Source organism: Eublepharis macularius, chromosome 2 (assembly GCF_028583425.1).
Source record: "Eublepharis macularius isolate TG4126 chromosome 2, MPM_Emac_v1.0, whole genome shotgun sequence".
Classification (NCBI taxonomy): domain Eukaryota; kingdom Metazoa; phylum Chordata; class Lepidosauria; order Squamata; family Eublepharidae; genus Eublepharis; species Eublepharis macularius.
The window spans coordinates 25780886-25795243 of record NC_072791.1 but is presented as its reverse complement, the minus strand read 5'-3'; the positions used below and the strand labels follow the sequence as shown (position 1 = coordinate 25795243).

General features: G+C 44.6%; 1 protein-coding gene across 1 annotated transcript in view; it reads left to right on the top strand.

The window, feature by feature from the left end:
- The first annotated feature begins 1058 nt into the window (after positions 1-1058).
- HHIPL1 (HHIP like 1) overlaps positions 1059-14358 on the top strand; it is a 42539-nt gene continuing 29239 nt past the window's right edge. Inside the window, exons 1-2 of the mRNA XM_054969864.1 lie at positions 1059-1669; positions 12674-13320. Of these exons, the coding sequence (XP_054825839.1) occupies positions 1376-1669; positions 12674-13320 (941 nt within the window). The 5' untranslated portion in view covers positions 1059-1375. The remainder of the gene's footprint in view (positions 1670-12673; positions 13321-14358) is intronic.

Here is a 14358-nt window from a genome sequence, read left to right as displayed (position 1 = left end):
GGCCAGAGTGTCATTAGCCTAGCTGAAAAACATACGAGGAAGGGAAGTTGCAACAATATAAGGAGCGAAGGAGTCACGTTTTAGCTAGATAAGAGAGCTGCTGATAAGATCCAGAGGCTTGAAGCAAAGTCCCACCAGAGCTTCCTTGTGATCTATGCATGAAAATATAAGCCCAAAGGAAATACAGCATTGGGGAATCCATGATCAGATTCCCCCCCCCCACATGCAGTGCAGCTTTAAAAGAAGCCCTCCCCATTCTGTTTGCACAAAGGCATCCAGGCTGGGGAAGAGAAAATACTACTTCCCTGATCAGGACCATCTGCCTCTGATGCAGGATTGCCAGCAGTTCTTGTAGAGAAAAAGACCAGCAAAGAGAAGTTACGGTCTTGTTTCGTTATCAGGTCTAACAGGACCCCTATAGGGTAGTTTTCAATGTAGACCCCTTCTTTGCAGCGCCACAGCCCCAATTCAAGTTGACTGTCCCCCACGGCTTCTTTTTAAAGATTAAAGAGAGAGGATGTCCCGGCATAAACTAGGGTTGCTAACCTCAAAGTAGGGCCTGGAGAGCTCTTAGACTTACAACGGACCTCCAGACTAGAAATCTGTTCCCCTGGAGAAAATGACTGCTTTACCCAGCATCATATCCTGCTGAGGTCTCTCCGCTCCCCAGCCCTTCCCAAACTCGCCAGCTGTTTCCCAACTGGCAACGCTACGATCAGGCAGCGTCGCTCTTTCCAATGACGAACGGCTGTTGCGTGTCTGCGGCTTGCCCCAGTTCAGAAGGAATCTTTCCTCAGCCCGTCCTTCCCTTCACGTTCCAGGCACTGCATGACCCTCATAAGCGTCAAGGGCTGCGCGCCCGGACCCGTCTGGAGCTCAGCCCGGCCAAGCGTTAAAATGTGCTGCCGGCCCTGCAAAGCAGCCAGCAGCTCCAGCACGTGCCTCCTTCTCAGGCGCTCCACCGCTTCAGCGGGCGCGGCTTCAGCCGCTGTTTACCCGCCCAAGACTAAGGGCGGCGCCTGGGTTCTCCTTCCCTCCCTGCTTTCGGGTGGCGCGGAGGCGCTTCGGGAAGCGAAAGAGCGGCATAACGGAGAAGTCGCCCCTCGGGCCGAGCGCGCCCCACAGTGTGCTTCGTGCGTGAGGACAGGCGGGCTGCGCGCATTTCGCTCCCAGCTCAGAGTCAGGCGCCGGGAGCGCCTGAGGCGCCGCGCAAAAGGGCGCCACGGGGGGAGAGAGCGCGGGGATTGCGCTGCAGCAGCCCGGGAAGCGGCTGAGCAGGAGCGGAGTCATGTCGGAGGAGGCGGGCGGGCGTCGCCGCCGCCCTGCGCCCAGCCGCCGAGCCCCGGTGCCGCGTCTTCCCTGAGCGCAGCGGAAGATGGAGAGCCTGAGGCGGAGCGGCCGGCGGGACCCCGGCTGCCGGGCCTGGTCCCTTTTAGCGCTGGTTGCGCTGCTGTCGAGGCCGGCGTCGGGCCACCCGCAGTGCCTAGACTTCAAGCCTCCCTTCAAGCCTCCGCGGCCGCTCGTCTTCTGCGTGCAATACTCGGACTTCGGGTGCTGCGACGCGCAGCGCGACTCCGCCCTGTTGGAGCGCTACTACAGCGTCACCGGCCACCTGGACCATGCCGCCTATGCGGCGTGCGCCAGCTACCTGCAGGACCTCCTGTGTCAGGTGAGCCGGGGCTGCTGCGGTGCGTCCGCTCTCCTCCTCCTCTCCATCCACCGCGACAAGCCACAGTGCTGTCTTTTTTCAGTTACTGATTGATTCATGTAGTATAGCGGGTAAGTGGTTGGGTTGCGAATCAGCGCTCTGTTGGTTCGAATCCCACCACTGCCCATGAGCTCAGCAGGTCGCCTTCCATAAGCCACTCCTTTCAGTCCAGCTCCCCAGCTGAATTGTGAGGATATTAGCAACGCTGACTTTGTTCACTGTTCTGAATGAGGCATTAATCTATCTAGAAGAGAGGCATGTAAATGTAGCTATTGTTATATAGTGATGCTCCACATTTCTTTGCATGGGGGATGTAAAGTGGTTTGCAACACTGTTTCCGCCTCTTCCATTTTAGTCTCACAACCTTGTGAGGTAGGCTAGGCGTGGTCACCCAGTAGTGTAGCCATACTCAGCCATGTTGGGGAATTTGGATGTCATAGGTTTGCAACCCTGCCCCACATTCTTCTTGTTGAGGTAAAGATTCAGGAGCCTTTCCCCCTCCTCTTGGTAATTTAAAAGTTGTGGTAAGTGGAAGATTCTGTATCTTATCCCCCCCCCCAAACACACACACCAGTAATTCCCCACATCTGTTCAGGAGCAAGATTTGGGTCCAGTAGCACCTTAAAGGCCAACTAAATTTCCAGGGTATGAATTTTCAAGTGTCAAAGCTGTCTTCATCAGATACAAGGGATGGGAAAAAGTAGAAGTCTTTATAATTCAGGCAGAGAGTGGGAGGGTTATTGCAAATTAGAGTGTCAGGAAGCTGGCTATAATACATGTTGTAATTAGCTTTGACTTGAAAGCTCATTCCCTGGAAGTCTAGTTGGTCTTTAAGGTGCTACTAGACCTGAATCTTCTTTTCTACTACAGACCAACATGGCTACCCATGTGAAACATCTGTTCAGTTCATTCTTTGGGGTGTGGCAACTTGGTCCACCTTCCCTTATCTTTAAGTTTTTCATTTAGGGCATGTCCAGGTTGGGATAAGCTCTGCTCTGTATGTTCAATCCCATTGTCATCCTGCTAGGTTACATGTGCCAGTACTAAGGGTATGCTAGGGAGTAGCGAGGCCTGAACTGGGACACAAAGCAGCTTGCATCATTCTCTTCTCATCCATTATTTCCTCACAACAACCCTGTGAAGTAGGTTAGGCTGAGAGTTGGTGACTGGGCCAAGGTCACCAGGTGAGCTTCCATGGCAGAATGAAAATCTGAACCTGGATCTCCCAGATCCTAGTCTAAAACTGTAATCTCTATACAAGGAAGATTTGTGGTACCGGCATATAGCTCTGTGTTGATTTACTATATGGCAGAAATGAAAAAGACACTTTCTGTGGTAGGGAATGGGATTATTATGAAAAGGGATGAAAATATAATTGTGAGCATTGTAATGGCCTTCTATGTGATGCAGCCACATCTGGAATATTGTGTACATTTCTGGTCACACCTATCTCAAAAAAGGCTGTCATTCACTGATCTCCTAACCTTCTAAGCACATTGTAATTCTGCTTGGGATTGTACTGCTTGAGTTAGAAAAGGTGCAGGAAAGGGCAGTCCAAATGATCAAGGAGTTGGAGAACTCCTTCCAGGTAAGGAAAGGCTTTTAGTTGCTTTTTAGTTTAGACAGTTGAAGAGGGAAATGATAAGCAGACCTGAGTACTGAAAAAATGCAACATCTACCTGTGAAGTAGTGGGCAGGCAAACAAATGGAGAGCAGGAAAGACGAACAGAGTACTTGGCTAGACATACTGTATATGTTATACAGTGTTATACAGTTTTTTTTTTTTGCATGGGAGTACAAAACTGAAATGAAGTTTCTTTAGAAATGTCAATATGACTTTGCTTTTAATGCAAACCCTTAGCAATGTGATTGGTATGGATGAAAATAATACTTGGGTAACAGCTGTTCCTAAAAGATGCTTTGTTACCAACATCCTATAAGAACATTGATGGGAAAGTTTTCACTGACTCTTAGAATTATCACTCTCCACATTTTAATTTTAAGTAAATGTGGTTTTGCAGAAAGGGACTCCCTCCCCTTAGGATCCTGGCAGAGTCCATCCTGCTCTCCTGACTCCCAGCCATGATTTGGGTCTTCCCAGCCCGGTGTTTCCACCAGCCTTCCTTTCAGGTGTGTGAAGTTTGGCTGAGAAGCATCACCAGGAAAGAGGGCAGAGACATGGATCCCCTCTAGGTGCTCCCTCACTGGGGAGGGCTAGGTTTGGGCCTGTCTTTTCTCTCGCAGGCCGCTTGAGCTGTGCCAGCAGTGCTTTAAGGCAGTGGACCCCAATCTTTTTGGCACCAGGTTTTGTGGAAGACAATTTTTCCACAGACCGGGGTGGATGGGATGGTTTCGGGATGATACAATTGCGCCCCTTCCCACCCCTTTGCCTGTGCTGCTGGGCTCCCTGGCGGTGCTGCAGACGGGGAAGCAAGCGGGGAAGTGGGCTGCGTTTCCGCCCTTTCCCAGTGGTACTGGACTTCCTGGTGGCGTGGCAGGCAGGGAAGTGGGGAGGCATGTGGGGAAGCGGGCTGCCTCGCTGCTTGCCTTCCTACCGCTTCGCCGGTGCTGCCGGGTTCCCAGCCGGTGCGGAAGGTGGGAAAGCGGGGAGGCAAGCAGGGAAGCGGGCTGCCTCGCTGCTCGCCTTCCCACCCCTTCGCTGGCGCTAGTGCATGGCCCTGTAGCTAGCAAGCCACGGACCGGTACTGGTCCATGGCCCGGGGGGGTTGGGGGCCACTGCTTTAAGGCAGTAGCAGCTGTGGCGATAAGCTAAAAATCAAGGGAGACGGGAGCTGGCTGGTAATCTTATCTGAGATTGACTCCACTGTTGCTCCAACAGTCTTGGTCCCTGTTTGTTTATTTAGACAATACCTATACCTCCTTAAATGAAACTAACTTCTACATACAATGCATAATAATTTACAGATTTCCCCATCATAATATGTAGTGATGACCACTAGCTTAGGTCACTTTTAAAACGAGTCCAGACAAATGCTGTAAGATTTGCCTGTCAACAGCTATTATTCATGGTGACTGAATAAAACCTCCCCATATTCAAAGATGGTGGATCTTGGAACACCAATTGCTTGGAGGGGGGAATAATTGGGAACTCTTGCCTTTCCTTCCTTGTGAGCATCCCCGGGGCCTTTGGGAAGCAGTCCTAAGCAGGTCTACTTGAAAGTAAGTCTCATGTTATTCAACCGGGCTTAATCCCCGGAAAATGTCCTTAGGTTTGCAGCCATTGTAGGGAACAGGGTACTAAACTAGATAGACTTTTGGTCTGATCTAGCAGAACATTTTTCTTAGACTTTTTACATGCATGAATTGTCAAATTTTTAATCTCCTATATCTCCCTACAGAACTTGCCAGGTTAGGGTCATAGGATGGATGTTGTATTATCCCGTATGTTTATATTTAACCATTCTCTGTGAGCAGTGAATTCCTACAGTTTGTTTCTGATGGAAATCTTTTAGTATTCTTATCACAGTTTACAACTTGAATAGTCCTGCAGGTTTCTTTGGGATCGGCTCTCCCGAAGTATGTTCGACGTTTATGGCCATTACTTTGTTTGAAGAAATTGCATCTTCCACAGCTATGAAGTGAGAACAGGAAAGTTCTATGTTCTCTTCTTTCAGCCATTCATTATATTTGTGTATTAGTTATGTTTTGTGTCGTAGCAGATGACATAATTCTTTATATTAATTTAGGTCCCACTTCCCAGACTCACAGATGGTAATTTTCCTCCATTAGCCACATTATTTTGACAAGTTGCTTCTGTGTATGAATGTGAGTACTCCCAAATTTCTTCCTATATTTAGTGGAGATTTATTGTTGCTTCTGTTTCCCCGAGTGGAATAAAAACATTGATTGGGTTCCCATGTCTGAGTCTTTCTGCACTGCTTGAAGTTTCCAAATCTGATCATCAGAACTTAAGCATTGGTTCCTGTGATTCTTTCTGGCACTATTTGGATGTATGGTAAATCTTTCTGTAGCTTACACTGCTCTCATTCCTAAGACCTCTAATGCATGATCAGTCATGCAATGACTTGGATTTCAGCATGAAAACGTGCATGTACAAATGAGCTTTCCTAGGCTGAACCCTGCTTGGACATAATACTTTTCAGTATAGGCAGTATATTCATCTGTGGCATTAAGCCATCAAGTGGAAGTACGTGAATGTGTGAATCAGCCTTTTCTTGCAGCAACGTAAATGTACTCCTTCCCACAGAGAATGTGTTACTGTAACATTATTGATTTAGTTTTTCCTTATTCTATTCTAAGCCCTTTGGGCAGGTTCCGCTAGCTCCTTATTTTATATTTTTGAAAACACACAGGTGCTTCCGTCCTACCTTTCCCCACAATTTCAGTCAGTACATAGAACAACAAGACCACTTGGATTCTCTTGGACTTTAGTCCTGACCAGGGCTCATTTTGAGGGGGAACGCAGTTCCGGTAGTTCTCCAAAGAGGTCACATGTCAGGTGGCCCTTTTTGGCCCTTTTTGGGCCCCCTTTGGACTGGATTGGGCCCAAAATGGCCAGGATCAGGCCTAAAACAGCCAGGATTGGTCCCAAAACAGCCAGGATCAGGCCTCTGACAGGTGGTGGATCACTCTCCCGCTCAGCAGCTGCCCAGTTCTGACCATTTCGGGCCCCTTTTCAGCCATTTTCAGCTGCTTTTTGCCATTTTGGGCCCAATTTCATCCCTGAATGGCCAGGACTGGGTCCAAAACAGCCAGGATAGGTGAGGTCAGGGGGTGTGGCATATGCAATGGCAGTTATGCTAATGACACACTTCCGGTGCTGGCAAGGGGTGTGGCATATGCTAATGAGTTGTGCTAATGAGTTCCTGCAGCTCTTTTTCTACAAAATGACCCCTGGTCCTGACCGCAGTGAATTCTTTTCCCTGCGTGCAACTGAATGAATGGGAATGGTAAGAATGCTGTTGTGCTCTTGTATTTCTCCCGTTCATTCAATGGTACTTGATTGATAAGTCCCATTATGTTGGGCCTGAGCATAACATTGCAGAAACTGATGATAGCAGCTGGCAAAGAATTCCAAGTGATTATTCAATCTGGCAATTAAGAAGAGGCAACGATATTAAAGGGTTGGATAAAAGCTCATTCTAGTAAAATGAAGTTGCTGCTTTACAAAAAAAGGTTTTACCTGAACTGGAGAATGTAGTAACGGTTGTATCATAGCACACTGGGAAGTCCGGATGAGATCCATTGTTTTGGGAAGCCTGTGCACATTCTTCATTTAGCATAATAGAGGTCTTGGCTATGTTTTCTTCTCTTTTTTTTCCATAAGGCTGTCCTTTTTTTAAAGTGCAATTGGCTAGTATCTAATACTGCTAGCCAGTATCTTTATTTCTGCTACCTGAGGTTTTTTTTTGCATTGTCTGGAGTGTTTAAAGGGATTAAATTAAAGGCAGTTTTAATGCTCCAAAGCAACTGGGATGCCAAGGAGAATATCGCTAATCACGTATGTGACAGAGGTTTATAAAATTACGCGTGGTATTGAGAGTGAGCAAGGATGGAAACTTTTCTGTAGTAAGTTCAGGACTGAGAAGAGCATGTATCTCTTAATGCCATATGTGATTAACTTAGACATTCTGCTACCCCAAGATGCAATGATGGCCACTAGGCCTAGCTTAGGGTAAAATTGGATGTGATAAGAGAACCTGTGGATTTAAAACCTTCCTGTCTGGTATTGCCAAGTTCAACAAGATGAGGTAGGGGTTAGCTCTCTTTACCCACATTCTCATTTCCCCCCTTAAAATTAGACCCACAACCCCCACTTTACACTTGGAGGGCATGATTATAAATACACATAGGCCCTCCAAGCACATCTAGAGCTGTGTGGTATTATGGGCAGGGTGTCAGATGAGGGAGAACTAATTTCAAATGCTCGCCCACTCATGGAGCTCGCTGGGTGCTACACTTGGGTCAGTCATTCTCTGTCTCTCAGCTTACCCCACCTCACAAGATTGTTATGAGGATAAAATAAAGTATGTATGCTTTCCTAAGCTCCTTGGAAAGTATGTATGCTTTCCTAAGCTCCTTGGAGGAAAGGTGGAACAAAAATATTACAGAAGTTTTGACTCTTAGATGATATCCCAAAACTGGATTAGAAAAATGCATAGATTAGTTTATCATGGCCATTCACTAGTATATTTAAATCAATCCTCTGTGAACAAAGGACAAATAGCCAGTGTGGTGTAGCGAGTGGCATAGAATCCAGGTTCAAATCTCAGCTCCAGCATCTCACCAAGTTACTGTGGGCCAGTCACGCTCTTGGTCTACCTTCCACACACGTGTTGTGAAGATAAGTTGCAGGAAGAGAGAACCATGTGTGACAGAAAGAAGAGGGGGGAAATCCAACCAGCAACACAAGAGCCAATGAGAGTGGAGCTTTGCCAGCTAGCTGGGAGCAGTTTGTGGGCTGAGAAGCAGGAAATTCAGTTAAGATTTGACAGTTGGGATTTTTGTCATTTGGAAATTGGGAGTTAAAGATGAGAGCTTCTATCTTAACAGGAGTGAGATGGAGACGACATAGGGATCAGATTTAGTGCCTTCATACTTTTCTGGAATTGAGGGTTACTGAATTATAGTGGATTGTTATATATTAATAATAATGGGCTAACCAGAGTCTAACATGTTTAAGATTGTCTGGGAAAGGGTTTGTTTGGTTTTTTGGCATGTACCAAATTAACTTTGTTCTTCTTTTTAAAAATTCTTTTTTCTCTGTCAGTTTAACCTCATGCCACACCTGTCAGCCAAAGGCTTGGTGGCCATTAAATCCGAACTAAATTTAATCCCAGAGTTTATTTCCTGTTGGGATCCCTGATGAAGTGAGGAAGGAAGGAAAGTGAGAAATTCCTGGGATCTGCCCCAGGAAAATTTCACATCTTGTAGGCTCTCCTGTACTCTGGAAGGATAAAAACGAAATAGTTTGAAACACCAGATGTTGGAGACAAAAGCCCCGCAGAAGGCCATAATCTTTGGGCTTCATATAGCATCTGGCTTGTTGAAAACAGGATGTTGGGATGGGCTTTGGGGGTTGGATCCAGCACAACATTTTGTCTTGCTCTAGCAGAAATGCAAGAAAAGAACTACAGTAGCCACTTGGCACAAAATCAAATTATATTGTATCCCCTCTGCCGTAGCATAGTGGTTAAGTGACTGGGATGCAAATAAGCACTCTGCTAGTTTGATTCCCACTACAAACCATGAGCTCTGCAGGTGGCCTTGGGTAAGCCACTCTTTTTAGCCCCAGCTCCCCAGTTGTATTGTGGGGATAATAACAACACTGGCTTGTTCACCGCTCAGAGCGTGGCACTGATCTGTTCAGAAGGGTGGGATATAAGCAGACTATTGTTGTTATTATTATTGTGTTTCCACTTGTGGAAGGTATTGTGCAACCAATCCCAGGGTTTCAAGAAGTGAATTTAGCAGCTTCTTTGTTCTCAAAATGGCTCCTCAGGGTACAATATGGAAGAGGAAAGAGATTGTACAAATCTTACATGTATATAAGGACTAGGATGGGAGCAGATGTTGCACAACATTTTGTGCAATCCTTTGCATAACTACACTAAGTAGGGTTTTTTTGTTTTTTTGCTGATCAGTGGATATAGTTCAGATGAGCTCATACAGCAGATTTAACAAAATTCCACTTTCCCTGCATGTGGCAAAATGGTTAAAATACTAGCACAGACAATGTACATTATTGGTTTGGTGTTAATTCTGTGTTTTCGAGATGAGAACAGATAGTAACAATAAGGGGAAATTGCAGCAGTTTTCTAAGAAACGCTAGCAGAGCTGCCAAACTGTTAGCATACATTTTTTTTAAAAAAGTCATGATTCAGCGCGAGCAAATCCATCTTGGTTCCAGCTGCTTGTTTCCTAGTGGGGGGAAAGAAGTATTTATGGAACAAAATTACAGCTGTTTAAATATCTGGAGCATATTAGCCATTCAAACTAACTTGGAAGCATTTCACCCCATGCTCATCACAGTGTGGCCTTGACACAATGCCCATCCAGCAGTGGGATGCTTTTCAGTGAATCGAATCCGGTTAAGTGCTCTTTTTTAAGGGTTTTTTTAAAAGAGGGTTTTAGATCTTCTTGTCCTCAGCTGGCCCAGCTGTATGTTAAATTCAGCCAACAATATGACTAAGTATATCAAATTACAGTCAGCAAAACAGCTGTGATTTTTTAACTGTTGGGTTATGTGCAAAGATGTATCAAAGGAATCAACATACACATTTTGTACCTTTGTTAGATGATCTTGCTGTTAACTTTTTAAGACAGCGAGGTGCTGGGATGCACCAGTCTACCATGAGAGAAGCAAAACTTTGCCTTGAAAAAACGACAACTTTATGTAATGGTTAGAGTGCTGGACTGGCTTGTCAGAGACCTGAGTTCCAAAACCCCACCCTGCTGAGTGGCCTTGAGCCGGTCACTCTCACTTTGTGAGCTCTATGTGATCTGCCTCACTAAAGCTTATGTCACACAGTATCTTAGCGTTTATGGTGCCACAACACTCTTAATACAAGTCACCAAAACAAGCATTTCTTGGCACACGCTTTATTTATTTATTTACATTATTCATAGCCCACTTTTCTCATTGAGACTCAAAGTGGATTACATACTGTAAGTCAATACAATTTGTGGCTTGGACGTTCAACAAAGAATGCAATAGGGAGTTGGATAGCAAAAATTTTTAAAACAAAAATCTGAGACAGAGCTAAAACAGTGCTGAAACAAAGCATAAAAAGTTTAAACATGGCATGTTAAATAATGCAGAAATTACTTAGTAGTACTTACAGCAACAGACAGTACACAGTAGTATAGCCTACAGCCCCTATCTCTTTACTAAAGCATCTTTCGGAACCATTTTGTTACAGTATTCTCTATCCTGCCTGCTGATGGTTTTGAGAATCAAGTCACAACTGTGGTTCCGCTTACTGTGGTTCACTGCTTGTATTATAAAGGGAAATTGTAGGGAGGTCCTTAATGAATTGTGGCCAAATTGTGCCCCCTAATAGCATTCAAAAACAGTAGATCAGTGGGCTGTTATAAAAAGTAGGGTGCTTCCCCTCTCCCTAGGCGCCTTCTAATTCAAGCACTGCCTTAGTTTCGTTTGCCATGGTTATGTCTTGAATTTCCAGAGAAATCAGGTTTCTTCTCCTTTCATCATGTCTGTATAGTCTTCTAAATGGACTGGTTATTTACCTTCAGTGCACCTGATTCCTTTATTTTCCAAACTCTCCCCCTTCCCACAACCCTCCTATTTTAACTATTGGTTGAAGATAAGTGAAAATACTCACCCAAGCTGCAGTGTTTTGTAAAGCCTGATAACTTTCTGCTCACTTGCTCAGAGGCATATTGGATCATGTACTGGATATTGTGCTATGGGTTGTTTAAAATAGCTTTTAACCATTGCTTTAAGAGCAGTAAGTGGAGACAAGTAAGATTGCAAGAGGCGATCTTGCTTTTGCAATTAAGAGAGTTTTATTTTCTGAGGTAGCACTATTCTTTCAGAGAAAACTGTGTGTTCCCCATAATGTTAACTTTTGCAGCTTCCATCGTTGAAAATGAACTCACAAAAATTTGGCCCAGCCTTGACTTATTACAGACAGTTCTGGAGTGGTGAATGGGAGTATGACAAAATAAAAGGACATACTTTATTAGATTTTTTTCAGCTACGAGGAATTGACAGTTATGCTACTATTGCCCAAACCAGTCACAGTCAAGTAAGAGATTACCTCACGGTGTGGAAACATCCTGTTAAAGTTCCGTGTATGGAAAAGCAATGACTGTCTCTTTTTTTCTCCATACGTCTTTGTTTCTTGTGTTTATATCTTTGTGACTTGAGAGATGGCTGAGAACTCTCATTCTGCTGTGCGCATTTCAGCTGTAGTTATTTTAAAAAGTAGTAGAAAAAGAGAGCAAAAAAAAAAAAAGGAGAGGGGCATTAGATACTGGATGCCCTGAGCATGCATGTGTAGCATTCCAGATGCATTCTTGACAAAGTGATAGTGTATGTAGCACAGACCCTTTGCCTAGTTCCTTACTTTTTTATTATGAAACTTTATAAAACTAAGTACCAGCTGTTCAGAACAGCAAATAAAAAACATTTCAAAATCTTGGACTTTTAAATTTTAAACAGCACCCTTATTTTATAAAGAAAAACTCTCCGCAAGGAGTTGAATTTTATTATCAGTTCTGGTGCAGATCCATCATTTTTCTTCTTTTACCTTAGCATCTGAACTTGAGTTCAAAACTACATGATACATTTTTCCTCTGGTACATCCCCAGGTGGGGTTAGAGGGACAGCTCTGTAGGATCCAACCCGTAATACTTTGTGCGGCATTTGGGCCTCTCCCCCAGCCTTTTGCCATAAGGAAAATAGAAGTGGAAATCCTGCCTTCCTTATACTCACCTCCGAGGCCCCAGGGGCACAAGAGAGAGTATTATGACCCTAAAGGCTTGATTCTTGCCGATCACAGACTTGAAATCTTTATCCCTCCTTTAGATAGTTCTGTTTTAAAAATACTGTTAAATACTCATCAAGAGCCACTTAACATACTAAGTTATATAGATATACACCTTGAAATGTTAAAGTGCATAGATGACAACACATGATTGGAAACTTGTATATCATGCAGCAAGATTCAAGTCCACTACCACCTTCAAGACCAACACGATTTTCTGGGTGTAAGTTTTTGAGAGTCAAAGCTCCCTTCATCAGATGTATGTCATACAAGAACAGTTATCAGGAGGATGCAGTTGACTCCACTATTGGTGACCAACCATGGTGCTACCATGTAATGAATGGTTACCTTTTATTATCTCTGATATTATGCTTTAATGCGCTTAATGGATTGGTCAAGGTAGAGCTTCCTACTAAGTTCATGCATCATAGTGGTGGGAGACAGTTCATGCAGCCTTCCTCTTTTCTTGCAGGAGTGCTCCCCTTATGCTGCTCACCTGTATGATGCTGAAGACCCTTCTACGCCCGTGAAAACTGTGCCAGGACTTTGCCCTGACTACTGTGTACAAGTGTGGCGAAACTGCAGATCCATGTTCCAGTTCCTCACTCACGACCAAGAGTTACTGGCGCTGGAAAGCAACATGGCAAAGTTCTGTCGTTACCTTTCCTTGGAGGATGCTGACTACTGCTTCCCTCACCTCCTAACCAATAAACGCCTTTCTCAAAACCTTGGGCTAGTGACTGCTGACACTGAAGGATGCCTGCAGCTTTGTTTAACAGAGGTTGCCAACGGACTTAGGAATCCAGTTGCCATGGTGCATGCAAATGATGGAACTCACAGAGTCTTCATTGCCGAGCAAGTTGGCTTAGTTTGGGCCTACCTGCCAGATCGTTCACGGCTTGAAAAACCGTTTCTGAATATCAGTGAAGCTGTACTTACCTCACCTTGGGAAGGCGATGAGAGAGGTTTTTTAGGTATTGTCTTCCATCCTAAATTCAAATTTAATGGTAAAGTGTTTGTCTACTATTCAGTTGAAGTTCAGTATGAAGAGAGAATCCGAATCAGTGAGTTCAGAATTTCTCCCGATGACATGAATTCTGTGGACCATGGTTCTGAAAGGTATTGTATACACATTTATCTGTCAAATTTATTTAAGATATTGGAGGGCAAGGATTCACTACTAAGAATCAGTAATAGCAGTGAATGAGATTTATCAGGTCTATGCATGGAAATTTGGACTTAGGTCTGAGTAAGTTTGATGTGGTTTGCTTAGTAAGTATGTGTATTGGGACAGTCTTAGTCCAGGATTCACAATGCTGCACCTAATCTGTTCGTGAACAGGGGCTTTTCCATATCCCACCTTCTAGTACTGGGTCCCTCAGCATGCTCTGAAAAATACCTCCCCCCACCCTAACTTGCAATGAGATGCTCTGGAATGGAACAGCAGACTCCACCCATGTATTATGCAAATATGAACAGGCCGCTTTAGGCACTAACCTTAGTCTAGATTTTAGGCAAAAAAAAGGATTTTATTTATTTATGTCATTTATAGTCCACCTTTCTCACTGAGGCTCAAGGTGGATTACATAGTGTGAGATTAGTACAATCAATGTCAAGGACATTTCCATAAACAATGTCATAGGATTTTACAAAGTCATAGCATTAGCAAGGATCCAATACAGAGTTGAAGAACTGCTGAAACAGAACATAATCAATTCTAGGACTGACGTTAGATAACATGAAGCACAAGTAGTATATAGGAGTACATGTTCAAAGCAGCAGATAATATGCTAGGCAACATAGTGGTGAAGTCTATGGTCCTTAACTCATTAGCGTAGCATCTGAGATCCTCTCTCTACAATACTTCCCTCCTATCTGAGTAAAAAGCCTTTTTGAATAATTTGGTTTTGCATCATTTGTGGAAAGCCAGGAGAGTGGGGTCTCTCCTCCTTCTGCAGGAAGGCCATTCCTCAGGGTAGGGGCCACCACAGAGAAAGCCCGTGTGCAGGCTGGTACCTGCAGGAGACCCTGTTCAGATGAGCGAAGCTGCTGTGGAGGGACATAGGAAGGGAGGCGGTCCCATAGGTATGCTGGGCCAAGGCTGTGAAGAACTTTGTATGTAATAACCAATACCTTGAACTGAGCATGGTAACTGAG